This window comes from Cyprinodon variegatus, unplaced genomic scaffold (genome assembly GCF_000732505.1).
Source record: "Cyprinodon variegatus isolate N-32 unplaced genomic scaffold, C_variegatus-1.0 Scaffold432, whole genome shotgun sequence".
Classification (NCBI taxonomy): domain Eukaryota; kingdom Metazoa; phylum Chordata; class Actinopteri; order Cyprinodontiformes; family Cyprinodontidae; genus Cyprinodon; species Cyprinodon variegatus.
The window spans coordinates 719,963-738,500 of NW_015150885.1; the positions used below are offsets into that span (position 1 = coordinate 719,963).

Below are 18,538 nucleotides of genomic sequence, written 5' to 3' on the forward strand. Positions count from 1 at the left end.
TGCTGTGCACAATATTAAGCAAGTTTGATAAAAAAACTTACAAAATTAAAATTAAGCGTTCCTTCCTTGGCTATGCTTTGCAGACATAACAATGACACTAGCCAAACCAGTTAAACAAAAATAATTCTCAGCAGCTGCACCTGTTACAAAAAAAGTCAGAAACTGAAAAATGCACAGAATTATTCAATTAAACAGTGTTCAGAAAGTGCATTTTCCACTATTCTGCACTTTAGATTGCTGTATCGATACTTTTGAAAATGAGTATTGTATCCAGATACAACGTTTCAGTATCGATACTTTTTTTGAGTATCGATACTTTTGACAACCCTAGTTTTGAGGTGGACTTTCTCAATTAAAAATATATTAAAACTACTTTTTACCCACTTATAACAGCAAACATAGCAAAGCTGCTCTCTGCCACTGAATAGAAAAGCAGCAGCAGCATCTGGAAACACTGTACGTCTGATCTTAATGTGGACAAGCATCAAAGAGGAAGCAGCCGGTGCTTCTTTGCTGCTGAATTCTCGTTTGGTGTGAACGTAGCATTACAAAAACACAATACATAACTTGAAGAGATACTATTAACATTTTTATATCAACACATTTTTTATTTGTTGTGTTATCAAGGTACAATTTTTAAATACAACTGTATTTATATGTTAATAAGTTTATTTAAAAAAAATGTAATATACAGCTAGATTCTTATAGTTGACCCATTTCTTTTATTGGAGTGAACCCAATGTTTTAAGTTTTGTAAATACCTTTTATGTTTTTGTGAATTGAAGCACAGAAACGTTTATTTTCAACCTCTAATGTCCATGAGGCTCTTGGCATTTAGCAGGCAGCCGGCAGTGAGCAGTCCTACAGTGCCCTAAACTAATTTGGAGAATTACTGGACGTGCTCCAGCAGACTGAAACAGGAAGCATCGTCTCGGTGCGCTGTAGGTCACCACTTGGGAACGTAGACACAATGCAGGGTATAATGTCCTTTTAACCAAATTGGAAATCAGATTAGGTGCAAATGTCTGTCGCAGACTGCACTTGGACTGGGTAGCTGGCTTGTATGAACAAAGGGCCATTGGGTGATGTGTGAGCGATGTGTTGTTCTGCTTTTCCGGTGCAGTGTAATAATCCAAAGACCAAAGAGCCCAAGCTGATGGCTGCAGCAAGGATCGTGCCTGAGTGGGTAGAATATGACAAGGAGATAAAGGAGCTGCTAAGGCAAGTCCAGGAACAGACGCCTGCTCCCTCACCACATAAAAAAGGTAAAGAAAAAGGAAAAAGAAATCATTCCTCAGTGGTTTCCTGTTGAATTAATCAAACTGTAACCTTTGTCTGTTATTCCTCCGCACGCTTTAACCTTTTCCCTTATCTAGGTTGTTTTTCTGGTGTATTAAGTGCTCATTTTCTGCATTTCTTTCCTGCGGCAGAGAACCGGCGGGATGAACTTTAGCGTCTGCCAGAAGCATGGTGAAGAGGAAGCTGGCAGCACCTTTTTGCACGCAGGCCACCTGTGAAGCTTGAAGACAGGCAGTTTCAGCTAAACATAGCTGTGGAGCGTTCCATCCCCAGCCGGATGAAAAGGATGTGATATTTTCAGAGCTGTCATATCTGCTTCTGAAGTCAGTAAAAGTCTCACAAACTCAGCACAGGATTTAATTGTTAAAGGGCAGCCAGGAACCCACGGCTTGAAGCTCGACGGTCAGACTGTCTGTACGCTGTTAGAGGAAAATCATAAACAGCATTTTAAAGCAATACATGTTTGCTTTAAGAGAAATATCTGGCAAATGTTGCCCTGTTCAGGCATTGATCTTGATATCGTTTAGTATTTCGTATTATAATAAACTCAGTTGTTTTTATATTGTTCTTAATTTAACTGCAAAGCAAGACTTTTCTTTCGCCTTTAATGGCAAACCAAAGTAGACGGTTTATAGATTTCACAAACTGCATTATAGACAGTCAGCCATTTGTTAAACCCCACCCACCTATCATATAGGATTACTCCTCACATGGCATCTCTAACACTGTAAATGTAGCAGTAGGTCCTGCCTTCATTCATTTTACCCTGCATGTCTGTTGTTTCTTCCAGCAGTCCCTGACCAACGTTAGTCACGTGTCTGTTCACCTGACCTTGGATTCAAATTCATACAAATGATTCATTTTCAAGACTGATATTTTAGCTTGTTCTTTTAATGAACCTCAAGCTAGAGTGGATATCCTTTATATAAAAACAAAGTGATTATTTTTTTGTCCATTTCAGTTATCATCAAAGCAAAAAGAAAAAAAATGAATCAAGTTTTAAAATCAGATGTATTCCAGTTTCCTTTTCCCACAATGGAAAATACTGATCCAGTTCCTCAGTTTTCTTTACTCCTAAAGATGGTGCCGGTACAGAGACTAGATTACCAAAAGCGGTAAAAGTCAGTAACTTCTGTAAGCATCTTACACAAGGTTTAAGGGTTAGGTTCATGGTTACATGAGAAACCCAGAACTGCAGCCTTCGCTCTGTGGAGGCCTATCACACCTTTGCACATCCAACCATGCAGGTGGTTGGAACATCTAATTTAGTCATTTAATAGTGTGACTCGATATTCAAAAAACATTGGCTGTTTGTCAATGAGTGTACTTCTGCGTTCTCATGTTCTTATGAAACGTCATCATCCTCACCCCCAGTAGTGTTTCAATTCACAAGAACACAAGACCGAGAACAGACAAAGACCCCGGATGTTGTTCCCGCCCCTCCCTCTTCACCCTGTATGCATCAGAGCAGACTTGAGTGTTCTCGGGATTGACAGCTTTCACAGCATGCACCGCGGCAGCAGCAGCTTCCAGGTTAGCTCCCACAAAACAGAGTAGTAAGTTCTCTTCTCTTTTGCCGTTGTTCTATAAGTATCTCTCTAAGTATGTTTAAAGATCATTGGAGGTGAGAGCATTATACTTTTAAGCATCAGTATATGGCCCATTTACGGATTTAGAGTGTAATTAAAAAAAAAGTTCCGATAGTGAGAGAACCATGGCAAGCAGCGGACCCCTGAAGCTAACCATAGTCCCTCTGCAGCAGCCCTCTCTCGGCATAGCCGTGAGAAAAGTACAGCTGGCTCTGATGGAGTTTTTTTTGTTTTGTTTGGCAAAATGTTCATTTGATTTGTGTTAATCTGACTGTTTTCATTATTATTCCCCCACTAAATGAAAAAAGAATGTATTATTATCTAGAGACTATTAATAACAGGAGGTGAAATGCAGCTCCAGACAAGCCGAATATGTGGCGACATCACGGGTACCCTTCTGTTCCAATTGACCCATATTTATTCTGTGTGCTCCCGTTCTCCCCAAGTCCATACTTTCCTGTGTTCTTCTCTGGAACATACTTGGCGAGGACATAAATCTGTACTTGTGTCATTGTAAAATGAGAAAAAGCCAATATTTGCAGGGAAAAAGTCTAAATATATATCAATATAGTTTTACATGTGCAGTTTTTTTTAACTGTTGCTTTATGGAGACTTTGGGCTCAGAGAGAAGGCAGCCAGTGAGGGAAAACCAAAGTGTTTACAGAGTGGGGTTTGACAAACGGTGCCCTAGGTTCCCTTCCAAAAACAAGGAATCCTCCTGTCATGTTTTTATGGGTAGTATGTATAATTTTAATTTATATGTCAATTATTTAACATTGTCTGACTTCCTAGAAGATCAAGTCTCAGGAACATTTTGTTTGGTACATCTTTAAGATTCATATTTGAATAAAGGTGCAGGCAGGGATCTCTTGCAGCTGTTCATCATTCTTTGTCAATCAGAAACAATTGTTACGATTACGTGAAGGTGTTGAAAGAATAAACCTTTTTACCATCTCTTTTATCGAAGGACTCGGTTGATCTGTTCAACATTTTCACAACTAAACCACATTCATTAATGTGCTTTTAAAACACTCTTTTCCTGACAATAACTCAGGCACGTTTGTCCTCTTTCTTCACAGCATTTCACCAAATCCAGATTCATGTACATAAATAGCTTCTTTATTTACAGTTCAGCAAAAATTCATTCATATAAAAATAGTGTCGTTTTGAACAAATTTAATCAGGGTTGATGTGAACTGCAGAGAATGCAACATGAGGAAACAATCCAAACATCAGCATTGAGTTACTGATGACAGAAAAGCCGGTTCAAACAAGGCAGATTACAAATAAGACAATCCAGCCCAGTCGCTTCTGAAGTTGCATTATTCAACAACTGAGATGGTTTTTAATGAAAGTCACTGGGTCGGCAACCTCCCTTTCAAGTAGGGAGGCAGATACAGAAGTCCGTTCTAGTTGTGCTTGTTGATGAGACTTCTCAGTTGAAGTTAAATTTAAAGTTAAAGGGTCCGGAGCCAAACGGATTGAAACCCTGGAATCCGTGAAAACCTCCGTTAAAGGGGTGATGATGACCTTGCTGGCTCTCTGGATCCATTGGGTCTTCTCCGTGGTCAAACTTGGTTCTCATTTCTGGAAAACACAGTTGATTTCAGTTAATTTTACCAAATTGATAATTTATTGTTTATTAATTTGGTGTGATTCAAAATGGAAATAAAAAAATACAGAATTGTTTTATTGCATTACAAACTCAAATGTGACGATCCATTATTTTAGGTTAATTCTTACTGAAAAGTGTAAAAACTGCAGGAAGTTAAAGCTTTCTATAGTTTGACACGGCTCTGCTGGACTATGTGGAAGTGTCATAACAGTGATCTAAAGGATAAAGTAAATGGCAGTGAGGTGTGTTACGCAACTCCAGAAGAAGCTGACATTTACGGCATGATGGGCTCTAATAGCTGCCCAGACTCAGCAGAAATGGCTCCTTACCTGGATCGGTGAGAACCTCTTTAGCCTGAGCAATGTCTATGAACTTCTTCTCTGCCTTCTTCTTCTCCTCTGGGTCCTGGAAGTTGTCAGGGTGCCACTGCTGTGCTAACTTCCTGTAGGCGCGGATAATCTCTTTCTTCTGGGCAGTTCTGTAAACATGGGTAGATTATTATCAGTGCATTTTGTTTGAAAACTTAAAGATTAATTACATCTCTATGTCAAAATAAGCCACAACTAAAAATAAGTTGACATTCTGTATAGAAAACTGGTTCCAAAACTATAAACTGAAAAAGACAGTTGGAAGAATTGTCATTTTAGTGAGTAGAACTATTTGTTTATGAATGGAAAACTTAGAATTAAAACATTCTAATTTCTCCAATCATATTCAAGATCCTTCGATCAACACGCACCTCTTTACGCCGAGAATCTTATAATAATCCCTCCTTTGTGACTGTTTAAGAAGTCGCTGGGCTCTTTCCAGACCTTCTTTGATCTGATGGTCATTCTCGCTGTGCTTTGCAGCGTTTTCATAGTCTTTAATGGCTGGAAGGAGAGAGCAAAACAGGTGTAGGATTAAAAGCCTTAATCATCAATTTTCTCAAGTTAGATGTGAACTTTTCTATACAAGTCATACAAACACAAAATCCTGCATAACTATACAATTTACAGATGGCATTGTTTTTTAACATGGTCCCTTTATATCAAACCCAGTGTAACTGATGTCTATAGTCCACCTATATATGAATCAACCCCAGCATAAATACAGCTGCTGGTGGCTGCAGCAAACAGTCGAAGCTGCAATGAAATAGTTTAGACCAAAGCAGAATGATGAGATTAAAAGACCTAATCAAAGTCGGACACCTCAAACTGTGTTTCTGTGCAGTCGATGCCAGCTGGCTCCATCACTCCAAAAACACAGCTGAGCCAATCACTGTGATGCGTGTTAACTGCAGCCATACGCACTCCTCAAGGAGTTAACATTATAGTCAAGCTGACACACGGAGCCACGGTCTGCGCTGATTTAAATGCATCTACTGACTGAGAAGTGATCTATTCAAATGGCTTTGCACTGTATATTGAAGGCAGGGGTTTAAAAGCTGCAGAAAGGGGTGGCGCCTGAATAAACTAGAAAATACAACAGACAAGCTGAAGAAATGCCAGGAAGGTTGACAATTCTCTTTCTATAAGAACTTGTACTTGAAAGAAAAAAAGGATTTGTTTTTGAAGAGATCAGCAGGTGGATTACTACGCCTGAAATGTCAAAATCTTTTAATCAAACACTAGAATGTTCTGCAAGATGCAGAGAGACATCTACCTGAAATGACATAAATATATGCCATTATAAACCTTCTCTAGCTCCTATCACTTCATAAATATTGGCCTGCATGCTGTAACTTTATTGGTGTCGTGTTCATTTAATTGTTTCCATCTGCAGCTTCTCCACTAATGGAACAGTATTCAGCAAGCAGCAGAATCGGCTTCAGGCTGTTTGTGAGCACCTGTTTGGATGCTTTGAGCCTTGTTTACCGTGGAGGACCCAGGTGAATCAAACACCCGCGTGCTGACAGTTTAAAACCCCACATGGGGTTAAAGAAGGCACAGATTCAACTTCTTGGCTGACTTGAAGGAAATTATGTTTACGGTTGAGATTAAACGGATGTTGAGTCAACATAAAACAAGGAGTGGACAGCTTGAATTGATGTCTTTAAGTTTGGTTTTACAGACTTTTCCCTGCATGTGGATACTGGCCTTTACAACTAGCGCCTCTATGGTCTGTTGGCTGGCATTAAAAGAAACATCCAAAATGACGATGTGAAGTCTAACTTCAACAGGAATTTTAAACTTAGCATCTTATTTCCTGCTAGCAAAGAATAACATAGTTGCTCTTCATTTGTTTTACTCATGCTGGTTCATAGTTGCACCTCAAATTAGAAAATAATTGAAAGGTTTCATTATTTTAGTAATCAAATAAAGTAAAACTTTAAAATGCAACTGTTGATGGATAATGGCCAATGAAGGGCTGCTGTGGCAGCAGTGGCTTCCCAACACATCATAATGAGCAAACTCCTTGTTAAAGAACTGGGCGTTCGATATAGCTGTGCTGTATGTTTGTATATAAATGGATATTTGAGTTAAATGAAAAAGTAAAACGTTCTCAAAAACCTTGAAGAGTTTGAAGCAAAGCCCAGTAGGAGTTTGGAGGAAACTCACAGGGCACAATCTGCAGCTGGAGCCAATGCTTTAAGAGTCATGTGGAGGACATGAGCTGCGAATGTTACATTCATTGTGTTTAGCCACTCCGTAGCCACAGACAAGGTCATTTCAGATAAAAAGTAAACATTTATCATATCCTTCATTTAGAAAGGAGGGAGAAGGACAAATATATCTACCCAGAGGCAAACAGTTCTGAGAAAAGCTAAGACTGTGCAGAAGTCTGGTAGGGAACTCGATCCTGGAACTGCTTTAACTACAGGGAAACAGGGACCCCTTGTGTTAAAACTCTGTTATTACAGTTAAAAGCAGTAAAACATTTTGAAAAAGAACGGAGAAACAGAACAGCAGCTCTTTGTTCTATACTCTGAGTGTTTTTTAGTTTAAAAATTTTAACAAAAAGCATGATGTAGCCTTACCTATTAAAGAAATATTATCGGCAAAGAGGTAGACAATGTATAGAATGCCAGATGATAAAAACAAATGTATTCATAACCATTTGATTTGCATTACAAATCAGCAAGACCAACTTCTTATTTAACTTCTGTTGTATTATTTAGCCTGAGTCAGCACTTTGTATGAAGACCTTTTGCATTTACTGCTGAAAGTTTTCTTTAGAAATGTCTCTGTAGGCTGAGCTCATTCAAAACCTGCCGTTTCAGTCCATTCAATTTGGAAAAGTTGTTCAAGATAATCCGAGTTGATAGACAGCATTTTTTTTATATAAGATTACAAGTATGAAACAGAATATATGTTGGGTTTTAGGTCTGTACTTTGACTAGGCTGTTCTATTACCGTAGTTTCCAGACTATAAGCAGCTACTTTTTTCCCCAACACTTTGGACCATGTAGCTTTTGTAGCTTTTCTGTGGATTTTTCTTAATCGCCAGGAGATGGAAATCATTTTCATTTATCACAAGCATCTGCTAGCAGCAGGCACTACGGAGAAAAAATGTCCCGAATTTAGACATTTATTTGCTGCATTAAAGCTGTGGAACCAATGAAGGGACTGTGTGCAGCTCGTTCAGAGCTGAAATACAGAGCTGACGAAGAATGCTCTTTAATTAGCAGCTCTTACTATATTAACTACTGTACATATTAGCTAATATTTATATTCATATTAATGTAAGGGACATCAAAGCAGAATGAAGAGTTTTCACCAGTTTAAATGAAATGATAAAAATCCACAGGTCGGGCAACATCTTTACCTTCCTCATACTGTTCATCTTGAACGTAGGCCTCAGCTCTGTCTTTCAGCACGTTTACATTCTCAGGATCTGACTGGAGGACTTCGCTGCACACTGAGACAGCCCTGCTCCCCTGCTGAGCCTGCTCAGAACAAAAAAATAAACAAACAGCACTGTTCCGTAAATCTTCTTGTAAAACGGAGTGAGATTTGTAGCCCCAGTAAGGTGGACCCACCTGTGACAGTGCGTGGCAGATTCTCTCCTTGGCTAGAAGGGAGAACTGACGAACGTTGGGCTCAGTCTTGATCACAGCCTCATATTTACTCACTGCATCTTCATACCTTCAAGAGCAGGAAGACATGTCAGCACTGCATGGATCCAATAGCATCAGCCTCCCGATGCAGTTTTATGAATACTGTTCTTTAAGTCAAAACAGATGTGACAGCCATCCACTTTAAAATGGAACTTGCATGCCTGTGTGTGAAACCGGTGGGAGGGCCTTATGATTAAGGAAAGACTTGCTGATGTAACCCCTGGTATTCAGCAGGAATATCCCATTCTTAGTAGTGCAGAGATTCAAACGCAAACGGTCCCTTGAATCATTTTATGACTATTATTATAATCTAACCTAAAGATCTGAGAGAACATGTCCGAAACACAAACCTCTGCTCTCGGATGAGCTCCTCTGCAGACTGGATTTGTTTGTTGACCTTCTTAACCTGTTTATAGTGGCTGAAACACTCCTTGTGATCCGGATCCAGCTTCAGGCACTCGCGTACCTCACTGCAGACCAAACGAAAGGAGATTACTTTACTGTTTATGGCCACTGCAGACATTTTTCACTTCTTTCTTACTGCATCACTGTAGCACATGCAAACAGATTATAGTGTCCTATAAAGTCTTTATACTCCAATCTTAGCAATACGAGTGGCATCTGGTGCCGTTGGGGAGACAGTGGTTTAGGATGCAGGACTTCATCCTGCAGAGGGTTGCCAGTTCAAACCTCAGCTCTGTTTGTCTCTTTCGTTGTGTTGATGGGAAAGACGGTTCGCCTACTGTACTTTTTATGGCAGTGGCTGTTTACAGCAGCATCACTTCCATCAGTGAGCATCAGAGCAGATGTGGCTACAATGTAGCTTGCCACCATCAGTGTGTGTGTGTAACCCGGTGAATAACTGAATGTAGTGTAAAGTGCCTTGAAAAAGTGCTATTTAAGTATGGGTACCTGTGGTAATATTTGCAGATGATGAGTACTAATCCAAATTCATAATAAAAATGTTTTGATAATATTCTGGGATATGTTAAGGAGACAACGATGGATTTTTACCTCAGATCTTTTTAGTACTCATCTTGATCACTTTGGTGGACAAACTTTGCTTTTAACAACGTGCTTGCCTAGAGAGCTTTTCTTTTGAATTTTTCAGAGCAGCAAAGCTCTGCTTACAGGGCAGTCTGGATGCTAAATTAACTGAGGGATTTTTCCTTTCACTAAGCAGGAACTGCCTCTTCTGTCACTTATAAAAATACCCCCACACCGTCGACATAGCTCCTCCTCAAAAGTCTTTTATTTAAAGTCTTATTGTCGTTAAGGCTTGCATTCTTGCAAGACTTGCCTTCGTTTTATGTTGAGATCCGATTCATAGTAGGCTGGAGTATTTCAAAGCAAATCATTAGTGGCTGTTAGAGGGAAAAAGTATACTAGTAATCGTTCCTTTAGTATTGAAAAACATTTACAAATAAGGGTATGAGTAAAGATGAATGGTATCAAGGTGATGTTATTCCTTCACTTCCTCTACAGAAACCTTGTTTCTCCCCATGGCCAATCAGCTAACAGCATTTTTTTCCACTTCACATCTCACAACTACTCATCTCTGTTCGTACCAGCTACTGAGCAGGTACAAAAAAGCAATTCAATGCAGAAAAGTAAAAGTAAAGGAACTGATCGTAAAGTAGGCTGAGTGGATTAAAGCCAGGTTAAGTAAAACCTGTAGAAAAACAACACCCCTTACTTGAGTGACATCTCGTGGTCTCCGAGGTTATAGTAGATGGTGCTGAGCCTGTAGAAAGCCTGCGTGTTGTCATTCTTCAGCTTGGACAAAGCTTTGAGGTCGCTGATGGCCTTCCCCATCTCACCCATCTGAATGAAGCACTCCGCCCGCATCTCACGAGAGGTCACATCCCAAACGCAGGTCTGAAAATATGCATGGAAACGTTTGCTGACAAAATAAACTCTCAACACTGCAGCAACAGCAGCAGGGGCGTCAGATCTTACCTCAATTATAGCATCCAGCTGGGCGGCAGCTGTCGCGTAGTCTTTGCTGCTGTAGCTCTGTTGTGCCTGGGCCACCAACCGCTGAAGCTCATCGGACTTCGCCAGCTGGCTCGTAGCTTCTTTCTCTTCTTTGTAAGAGGGGTTGGATTTGAGCTAAAACATATGAGAGAAAGGCTTAATTGAAGAACAAACTATAGGAAAAAAGTAATAAATAAAACTTCTATGATAATGAACATATAAATGCCAGATATTGTTATTAAACTATGCTTCAGCAGGAATTAGGAAAAAAAATTAATATATTGTTCAATTCAAGTTATATCTGTTACCACAGTGGGTTTTTCTTTCGATGAGCAACCATTTTGTCCACATGTGTACAAAACTTTTCGTGCTTCAGGGTAGATTCCTCTGCCAATGACTGCCTCTTCTCCGAGCAGAGCTGTCTAAACCCATTAGCTGTAACCATTCTCCTCATATTTACAAGAGCAATATCTGCTAATGACTGAGCTGCAACAAAAAAAGACCCACCTACCCTTTCAAAAGGTTTCCTGCTAGCTCAGCTTAGAGAGGAGCATAAATGTGATGCATTAGATCAGGCCACAGCTGTGGACTGCTGACACGGCAGGATCGTGTCCACCCCTTGCTACATTACTTGACATTATCACAGTAAAAGGTTTCAACACCTTAAATCTTCAGAGAGACAGCAGCTCATCCCTGTCTGTGAGGAGGAAATACTGCAGCAACTTCATAAACAGTCGAAACAAATCAGTTTTCAGGGTTGAACGATTACACCACAACTTTGACCAAAATCCCTTAGATTTCCCAGCAGCTTGATCCACCCTGGTTATTAAAGTTTTTGAGTAATTATTACATTGCTAGAACAGACGCAGGATAAACATTAATCAGTAGCCTTTGTCAGGTGAGCAAATATATCCATCAGTCATCATCCTGACCACGCCCCTACTTATCCCTAAACTTAAAAAAACTTCTCTAAAACTGATTTTAGTTTCTCTTGGTGAGAAATTTAACTTTGGGAACTAAACAAAGCTTTATTTGACCTACCCCTTTCCCTTTTTGGTTCTACCAAGTGTTATGTCCTTTAACCTTTTTTTAAGGTTCAAAAACAAATAACTGGAGCGGCAGTCAAATCTGCAGATGACTGTCACAGTGTTGAAGTCAGCAGGGAGAGCTCTGAGCATAACCTTGTAGTGAAAGGCTTTTTAAAAGGGTGCAAAACATCAATGTGGAGAAAACAAAAATTGTGACTTAGAAATAAAGGCTAACAATGATCGCTTCAGTAACAATTGATATGCTAGTGGGTGGTTATTGAAGACATGTTGAGTTTTCAGCCACAGGTGGAGCCAGTGGCCTAAAGCAGCTTATGTAGCTTTAGCGAAAGCTTTGCCTCTTTAATATCAGCGCTGCTTTAATGCAGCCATCCTTTATGAAGTTATTTTACGTGCAGTTTGTAGAATGAAAAATATATTTTCATTGTTTCATGTGCTCATTTTTTCTTTTCCATAGTGTGCTTTCTTTTATGCGACTGCACGACAAAATGTCCATCATGGATAACTACAAAATTAACTTGACCTCGAATCAGTTTTCTAAATATTTTTCCCCTCAGGTTTGTACAAGCTGTAGTTTGTGGTGGCTCTTTCAGATCCAAACAGGGTGGATAAAAAAATAAACATATAGACTCTAATAAAGCCCTATATTTAACCCTTTATAGGGAACTCAGTGAAATACTTTGAAAATCAAAATTTCAAGCCAATAGTGTTACTGGAATCCAGGAAAAGACCTTTTTACCTTTGTAACGTTAAAAAAATATGGATATTTTGATGGCAAAAATGTATTTCAATGTAATAACAAGAAACGCCAACTTGCCCGAAGAAAAATGACAAAAAATAAATAAATTCATTAAAAACACCCAAAGAGTAAAATAATTTTTTTTTTTTTAACAACATAACATTAGAGGCATTAATGCTGATAATAGCACTTACATTTTTTGTTTACAAACCTAAATATAATTGTTAACAACATTTACTAACTTTTTAAGTTTTCAATTACCTTTTATTTATTTATTTATTTTTACTTTTTTCCAACTTAATTTACAGTAGGTAATATATCATTCAAGGGCTCATCTAATTTGTCAAATGGAAAATAAGTTGTATAGCCATGTAGCCGTATCTTTGCTGAATGGCTGGATATAGATCTTGTGCTTCTAGACTTCACTGAGGGACGAGGGACTCCATTTTTAAGGAGTATGCATTGATCAAAAATGGTAACTTGCCTTATAAAGGGTCAAAGAAATGGTTCCTAAATAAACTGCACACCAGCCACTTGTGTTTTGTAGTAAACAAGTTTCTGGCAGAATTCTTGCAGGTGGTTTTGTCTTTCTTCATATCAGGATGGATAAGGATAATTTAAATTATTGGATTTAATATCAAAATACCTAGCTTTCAAACAAAGCACATGCATTCCCCATGATGTTGATGTGCTGGTCCTAATCCTACCATTTTCTAAGCTAAATGTTAGCATGCTACATCCATTCCAATCAACCATTCTAATGTCTGAACAGTCATTCCTGTCCAAGTTTCTACCATTTAGTTAAGAATTTTGGGTGAAGGTTATTTGTGGGGCTAGTGTTTCTACTTTGTGCATGCATTGTGTCATTATTGTGACCACATAGCTTCATCTTTGTCTTGCCTGAAAAGGCTTGTCTGGGTCAGCAGCTATAACATTTCAGCCAAGCTTAAAAGTATAAATTCTGGAGATGGAGCTTTCTCCTTCAAAAACTGGTGATGGAATGGTTGAAGCACTCTAGCATTACATTTTTATTTTTAAAGTGGCCTTCACCAGATCTGTCCTCAACCTTGTTGAAGATTTTTTGACTGTGCATCGAACATAATTCTGCAAAATAATTTTCAATGCAAAAAAAGTATGAAAATGTGAGCAAACATTAAGCAATCAGCTCGTTTAAGGCATTAGGAACTGTGTAGCTGAGGTGAAAGTTGTTGAGTAACATTTAACCTGATAGAAGCGGGGACGTTAATGCATATAATTGAGCCGGTATGTTTTGGCTTTGCTATTATCGTTAAACATTGCGCTTCGGCTTTGTATTATTTGAATAGTTTGAAAATCATTGAAAGCTCAAGATAAATGCAAAGCTGAAGCAAATGAAGAGCATATGTAGACACCCAATAAGGAGTCTATTAGTCTGAAGCATATTGCCCTCCTCCAGATTAGCCATCTGGAGCTTCACTGCACAGCCTGTCATTCAGAAAAGCAGGACTGAACTCAGAAACCTCCCTGTTGTGTGTTATTACTAGCAAATGTGAAGGTAAGGAAGTACTCTGCAAAATGAAGGAAATTACACCCTAAGACTGATGAGACCCAATGCAATTTAAGCACTCTCTGACAACCAAAGGAAGGGGAGATGATTCCAGACTGCAGGAAATCATCTACAAGTCCAGCATCATTCAACAGCTAAGACAAGATGAGGCGGTTTCAACCAACAAACTCTCTGATAATACTTCAGACTTTCCCAGACACAAATATCCAGAATTCCCAGTCCTTTTAGCCCATTTCCGAAACAAATACTACAGATCACTTATAGCGCATGAGAGAGGATTTAAAAAAGAAGAAGAATAGGAGAATCACAACAGATAAATAGGAACCTTGATTATTAGATGGTCTTCATGGTCATTTACTGAATATCTTAAGCCAGCAGATTGCTGGGGTAACAACATCAGCACCATTATCTTTGTATCAAGCATTTGATGAAAAATATCCTTTTTCATTATTGCATTTATAATCTTATCAAACCCACAACTTTTAAATGCAGAATAATGTTTGGATAAACTGGAATGGTTTGTTTATTCAAATGAGATGAGCTTTTTGTGTCTCAATACGGGGTAAAGAAGGACGTAGAAGGACATACCCAAGGTGACATGGAAAAAAAAAAAAAAGAAAGCAATAAATGAAGGACCATGCTGAGGTTTACAAAATTTATTTTATAGGAAACCTACCACTCAGAAAGCTGCAAAAATAAAAAAAAATAAAAACATTCAGCCTTCTGCTAACCTTCATGTAGAATATTGAGGCAATCATGCAGACAGCTAATTATTCAGTAGAATAGTTAACAAATTTTCTTTTATATAAAGGAAATAAAGTTCCCTTCGCCACCCAAGAATCTAAATGGATGCAACCATATTTAAACATAACCTCACTACAGCAATAAAGAGGCTATGTCTAAATATACTTTAAAAAGGTGAGCCTTTAAAAGATCAACACTGACCCCTGCTGGAGAAGTCTTGCCTTAGCAACCCAGTTAACTAAACATGTTTCTATACCTACCACCTTCTTGAAGTCACTCTCTGCTTCATCCAGCTTTCCCTGCTTCAGAAGAAGCTTTCCTCTTTGAAGACGAGCCTTTATCAGGGAAAAAAAAAAAAAACATTCCTTATTTTGTGAACTGTTGAAAATACAGAATTACAAAACCAGCCGATGGCAGTATGGCACAAAAACTCACCGATGTGAAGTCTGGTTTGAGTTCAATGACTCTACTCAGGTCTGGCAGGGCAGACTTTGACTTTCCCATTGCTAGAAACACTGTAGCCCTCCTGTAGTAGGCCATATAGTTCTTGGGATCTCCATCTGAGTAAATGATAAAGATGGTAAAACAGTGAAGATTTCCTGAAAATAATTTTTCTAAGTAAGGCATCATAAATAAAAGGCTTCTTTTACTACCCACCCACAGCAGCGTGGAAATGAGAGAGAGCATCAGCCAGCTGTCCAGCAGCAAGTAATTTCTTTCCCATTTCCATGTGATTGTCAACACTGCCATCCTTCCCACATTTCACTCCTGAAAACACAAAAAATCGTTATCAATGTACGCACACCAGTTTTTAGCTGAAGGATTTTTTCTTACTAAAGTTGATAGATTAACTCAACCTAAAGAAATATCCAAGTCTAAGGTTTGTTCAAACATTGGACTGACTGAAGTTGTTCAATATTAAATTGAAAGTCCAGACATTAAATCTGTCTAAATCAAAATGGAAGATTATTGATTGCATTTTTCTGTCCAATCCCTTCAAATAGAACCACTGTCACCGGTCAGAACCTACTGCAGACCTCGGGTCTCTTTATCAAAGATGCCTTTAGATCAATACTCTAAGTTTAAATACAAGCTACAGATAAAAATGGTGTATGCAAAAGAGATTTCAGATTTATCAGATTATAATCAGAACATGGGCACACAAAAAACAAGCACATTTCCTTAATAAACCACACCGGTGCACACAAAGCTCCACAGTCAACTTAAGCCCTCTATGTGCCACATTATCCCATGAATGAAGAACAGCATGAATGTATTTGCGTGTTTAATAATAATAATAATAATAATACAGAGACATGGGGTGACTGCCTGGAAGGCCCCATCTCCTATTGTGGAGAGTTTAGTTCGTGGACACAGTAGGTGGAGGTGAAACGGAGATTTTTGAAGGAGGTGTGTGGAGTGAGAAGTTCTCTGAGTTAGGTAGGGGCAGTTCCATGAAAGCACCGGTGTGAGTAGACAAATCTAACAGTAGCTAATAGCTGTAATTTATTGTTAATCATAAAAAAGGGATATACTGCCCAACAAGCTAAGCAGAAGATTTATTATGGACAAAACATGTTCTTTACATCAGTTTATTATACTTGGATGTTTCCTATTCTCTCTATACATACATGGATTATCCTAGAGTTTTAATAGATCCATTTTCACCCCTGTTTAATGATCTGTTTGCTAGTTTTAAATGTATATCAAATCTCATTTATTCAATAGAATGCTGGTTATGCATGTTAATTATTATTCTTTTAGTACTATGCACCCTCTTCAATACTGAAACCTGTTCAACGCATAGATCCAAAGGCAATGCATCAGGGTGTCCAGTAAACCAGTCATTTATTAATGGCCAGGAGATCATGGGGATCCCTGTAAATGCATTCCCTCCTGATGCTCCTATTTTCCCATAGAAGAGCAGCATCTATTGTACACAATTACCAACAGGTGCCACAGCGGTATTGAAATGTTTGCGGAATGGGTGAGTATCACATGTTTACATTTTCAGCTCACAATCCTTTTAATAGTGGCCTTTTCTTCATTGTTTCTCTACACATTCACCCTTACGGATATGTCCAAAGTAGAGTTCACAGCGATATTTGAAGTATTTTACAGCGTCTGACTCACCTTGTTGGTCATTAAGGAGAGGGGTGTTATGGCGAGGAAACATTTAAATATTGCAGATGCTTTGTTTAAGGATTTGGGATACTTACAGGGCTTTATTAAATGACCCTTATGTATAAGTATGTTTCAAAAGTGCAAGCATGTATTACACTGCGATACTGGATTATTATGACATTGATCTATGATTAATGTTTTACATAAAGTGGTGTTGAAGGACTTAATCTTGCTTCAGTTCTCCACTTCATTGCCTGTGTCGCTGTTTTCCCATTTCCTCTGCAATGTGCATACACATGAGCAAGAGTTGACTTAGGAGACCGAGCATCTCAAAGCCAAGTTTTTTTGTTTTTTTTGGTAGATCACTGTCTTTAAGTAGGAATTGACATAAGGAAATTTTATAGCTCATTTTGTGAGTATGCAAGTTTGATAAATAAGCTTCCAGGTGTGAGTTTGTTGGTATAGATGAATTATATATATGCTCTTTTAACTTGGCACTTTTTCACCATGCATGCAAGTGTAAATAAGGTAGATTTTAGTTTAAAAGAATAAAAAAAAGGTTAGTGCATTTAAAAAACAAATTTTTATATATTTCTTAAAATTGTTTTGAGTTCTGGGAATAACATGTGAAAACAAGCTGTTTTTCACACTTTATTTTCTTTGCTTATGTAAGCAGATTGATAAGAACAGAAGTAAACAGCAGGCATACTAGACAATAACATTAATATATGTTAATATATGTCCCCTTGACCCATTTATGTATAGAGACTTTATTTATTACACATATTGAGGGATGAAGAATCACAACTAAATGTCCAGATCATTTTGGTTTTAACCAGTTTAAGCAGAGTTATAGGACAAGTCTTTGGTAAGGTTGAAGAGCCCTGCCCTAAATCCCTTAAACTGTCAAAAATAACATTAACATTATGATTGCATTTTATTTATTGCAGAGAGTGCTTTTATGATTGCGTTGGAGATAAGAGGTTTGTAATCGCATTACTCTTCATTTTTACATAGAACCAACGCAAACTGCCACCAAAAATATTAAAAACTGTTTTTGTTTACATACAACAAAAACGATTTCTGTCCGTTTCAAAACCTTGAGCCACAACCACATATCCCACCAGCTGGGAAGCTTTTATCAAACTTTTTCCACAATGCAAGACTAGATTGTGTCACGTTTTTTGCTCAATAACTTTTGTTTTCAGACTAAAAACAGAGAAACTAAAGCAAAGCTAGACCTATATGAGCTAGCTAAGTGAGGCAAACAGCTAGCGACTAGCAAGCTAACGCTGCCATAACTCCAAACAGGTCAGTTAACCCCATAAAAAGGGTTACTGTAACAGTTCTACGTTACAAAGAGAAAAAGTAACCATGAATGTTTGAGGGAAAAAAACAGAAAGCAAGCAACTCTTACCCTCATATCGCATGTCCATCAACACAAGAACATATGGGAAGTAAGTCAGTATCTTGTGGGTAACATGGTCGATGGAAACCATGGCTGAATTCAAAGCTTCTCTCACTTTATCCCAGGCTGTCAGGTGATGATTTACCAGATGTTAGGCTCACAGCAGTCCCATGTGTTGGATTCCACTGTGTGCAGAGCTTCCCTCTTCACAACAGAAGGCACAGCAGCAGCATTCTTCGCTGTCCGGTCGTGGGGGCCGCTGATTGGCTGAGTTGCAGGTGAAGCCCCGCCTACATTGCTTGGCTCAACGTAGAGGAGCCACGGCAGCACAAAGCGGAGGGCGCGTGCACGGGCACGTGCGCACACAACGCTTCCTTCTATTTTTTTACTTTAAGTAAAAAAAAAAAAAAAA

General features: G+C 38.6%; 2 protein-coding genes across 3 annotated transcripts in view; one reads left to right on the plus strand and one right to left on the minus strand.

The window, feature by feature from the left end:
- LOC107093559 (UDP-glucose:glycoprotein glucosyltransferase 2-like) overlaps nucleotides 1-2,984 on the plus strand; it is a 57,164-nt gene extending 54,180 nt beyond the window's left edge. For both annotated transcript variants that reach the window (XM_015388693.1, XM_015388694.1), the window contains 2 exons: nucleotides 1,124-1,265; nucleotides 1,431-2,984. In XM_015388693.1, the coding sequence (XP_015244179.1) occupies nucleotides 1,124-1,265; nucleotides 1,431-1,453 (165 nt within the window). In that variant the 3' untranslated portion in view covers nucleotides 1,454-2,984. The remainder of the gene's footprint in view (nucleotides 1-1,123; nucleotides 1,266-1,430) is intronic.
- Nucleotides 2,985-3,979: 995 nt separating this feature from the next.
- dnajc3 (DnaJ heat shock protein family (Hsp40) member C3) lies at nucleotides 3,980-18,391 on the minus strand. Its single transcript, XM_015388695.1, has 12 exons — nucleotides 18,136-18,391; nucleotides 15,252-15,362; nucleotides 15,030-15,154; nucleotides 14,855-14,929; nucleotides 10,502-10,654; nucleotides 10,239-10,420; nucleotides 8,893-9,012; nucleotides 8,465-8,570; nucleotides 8,251-8,371; nucleotides 5,243-5,375; nucleotides 4,833-4,981; nucleotides 3,980-4,475 (listed from the first exon to the last, which is right to left on the minus strand). The coding sequence occupies exons 1-12, from the start codon at nucleotides 18,215-18,217 to the stop codon at nucleotides 4,324-4,326; spliced, it is 1,509 nt and encodes a 502-aa protein (XP_015244181.1). The 5' UTR covers nucleotides 18,218-18,391; the 3' UTR covers nucleotides 3,980-4,323.
- Between the last annotated feature and the right edge of the window lie 147 nt (nucleotides 18,392-18,538).

What these genes read in the sequence shown, in the direction of transcription:
- dnajc3 (XM_015388695.1), bottom strand. Translation starts at nt 18,217, where the DNA reads ATGGTTTCCATCGACCATGTTACCCACAAGATACTGACTTACTTCCCA. An exon ending in TCAAACCAGACTTCACATCG is followed by an intron (nt 14,930 to 15,029) that starts GTGAGTTTTTGT and finishes TCCCTGATAAAG; the next exon opens with GCTCGTCTTCAAAGAGGAAA. An exon ending in AAGATTCTCGGCGTAAAGAG is followed by an intron (nt 4,982 to 5,242) that starts GTGCGTGTTGAT and finishes CCATGTTTACAG; the next exon opens with AACTGCCCAGAAGAAAGAGA.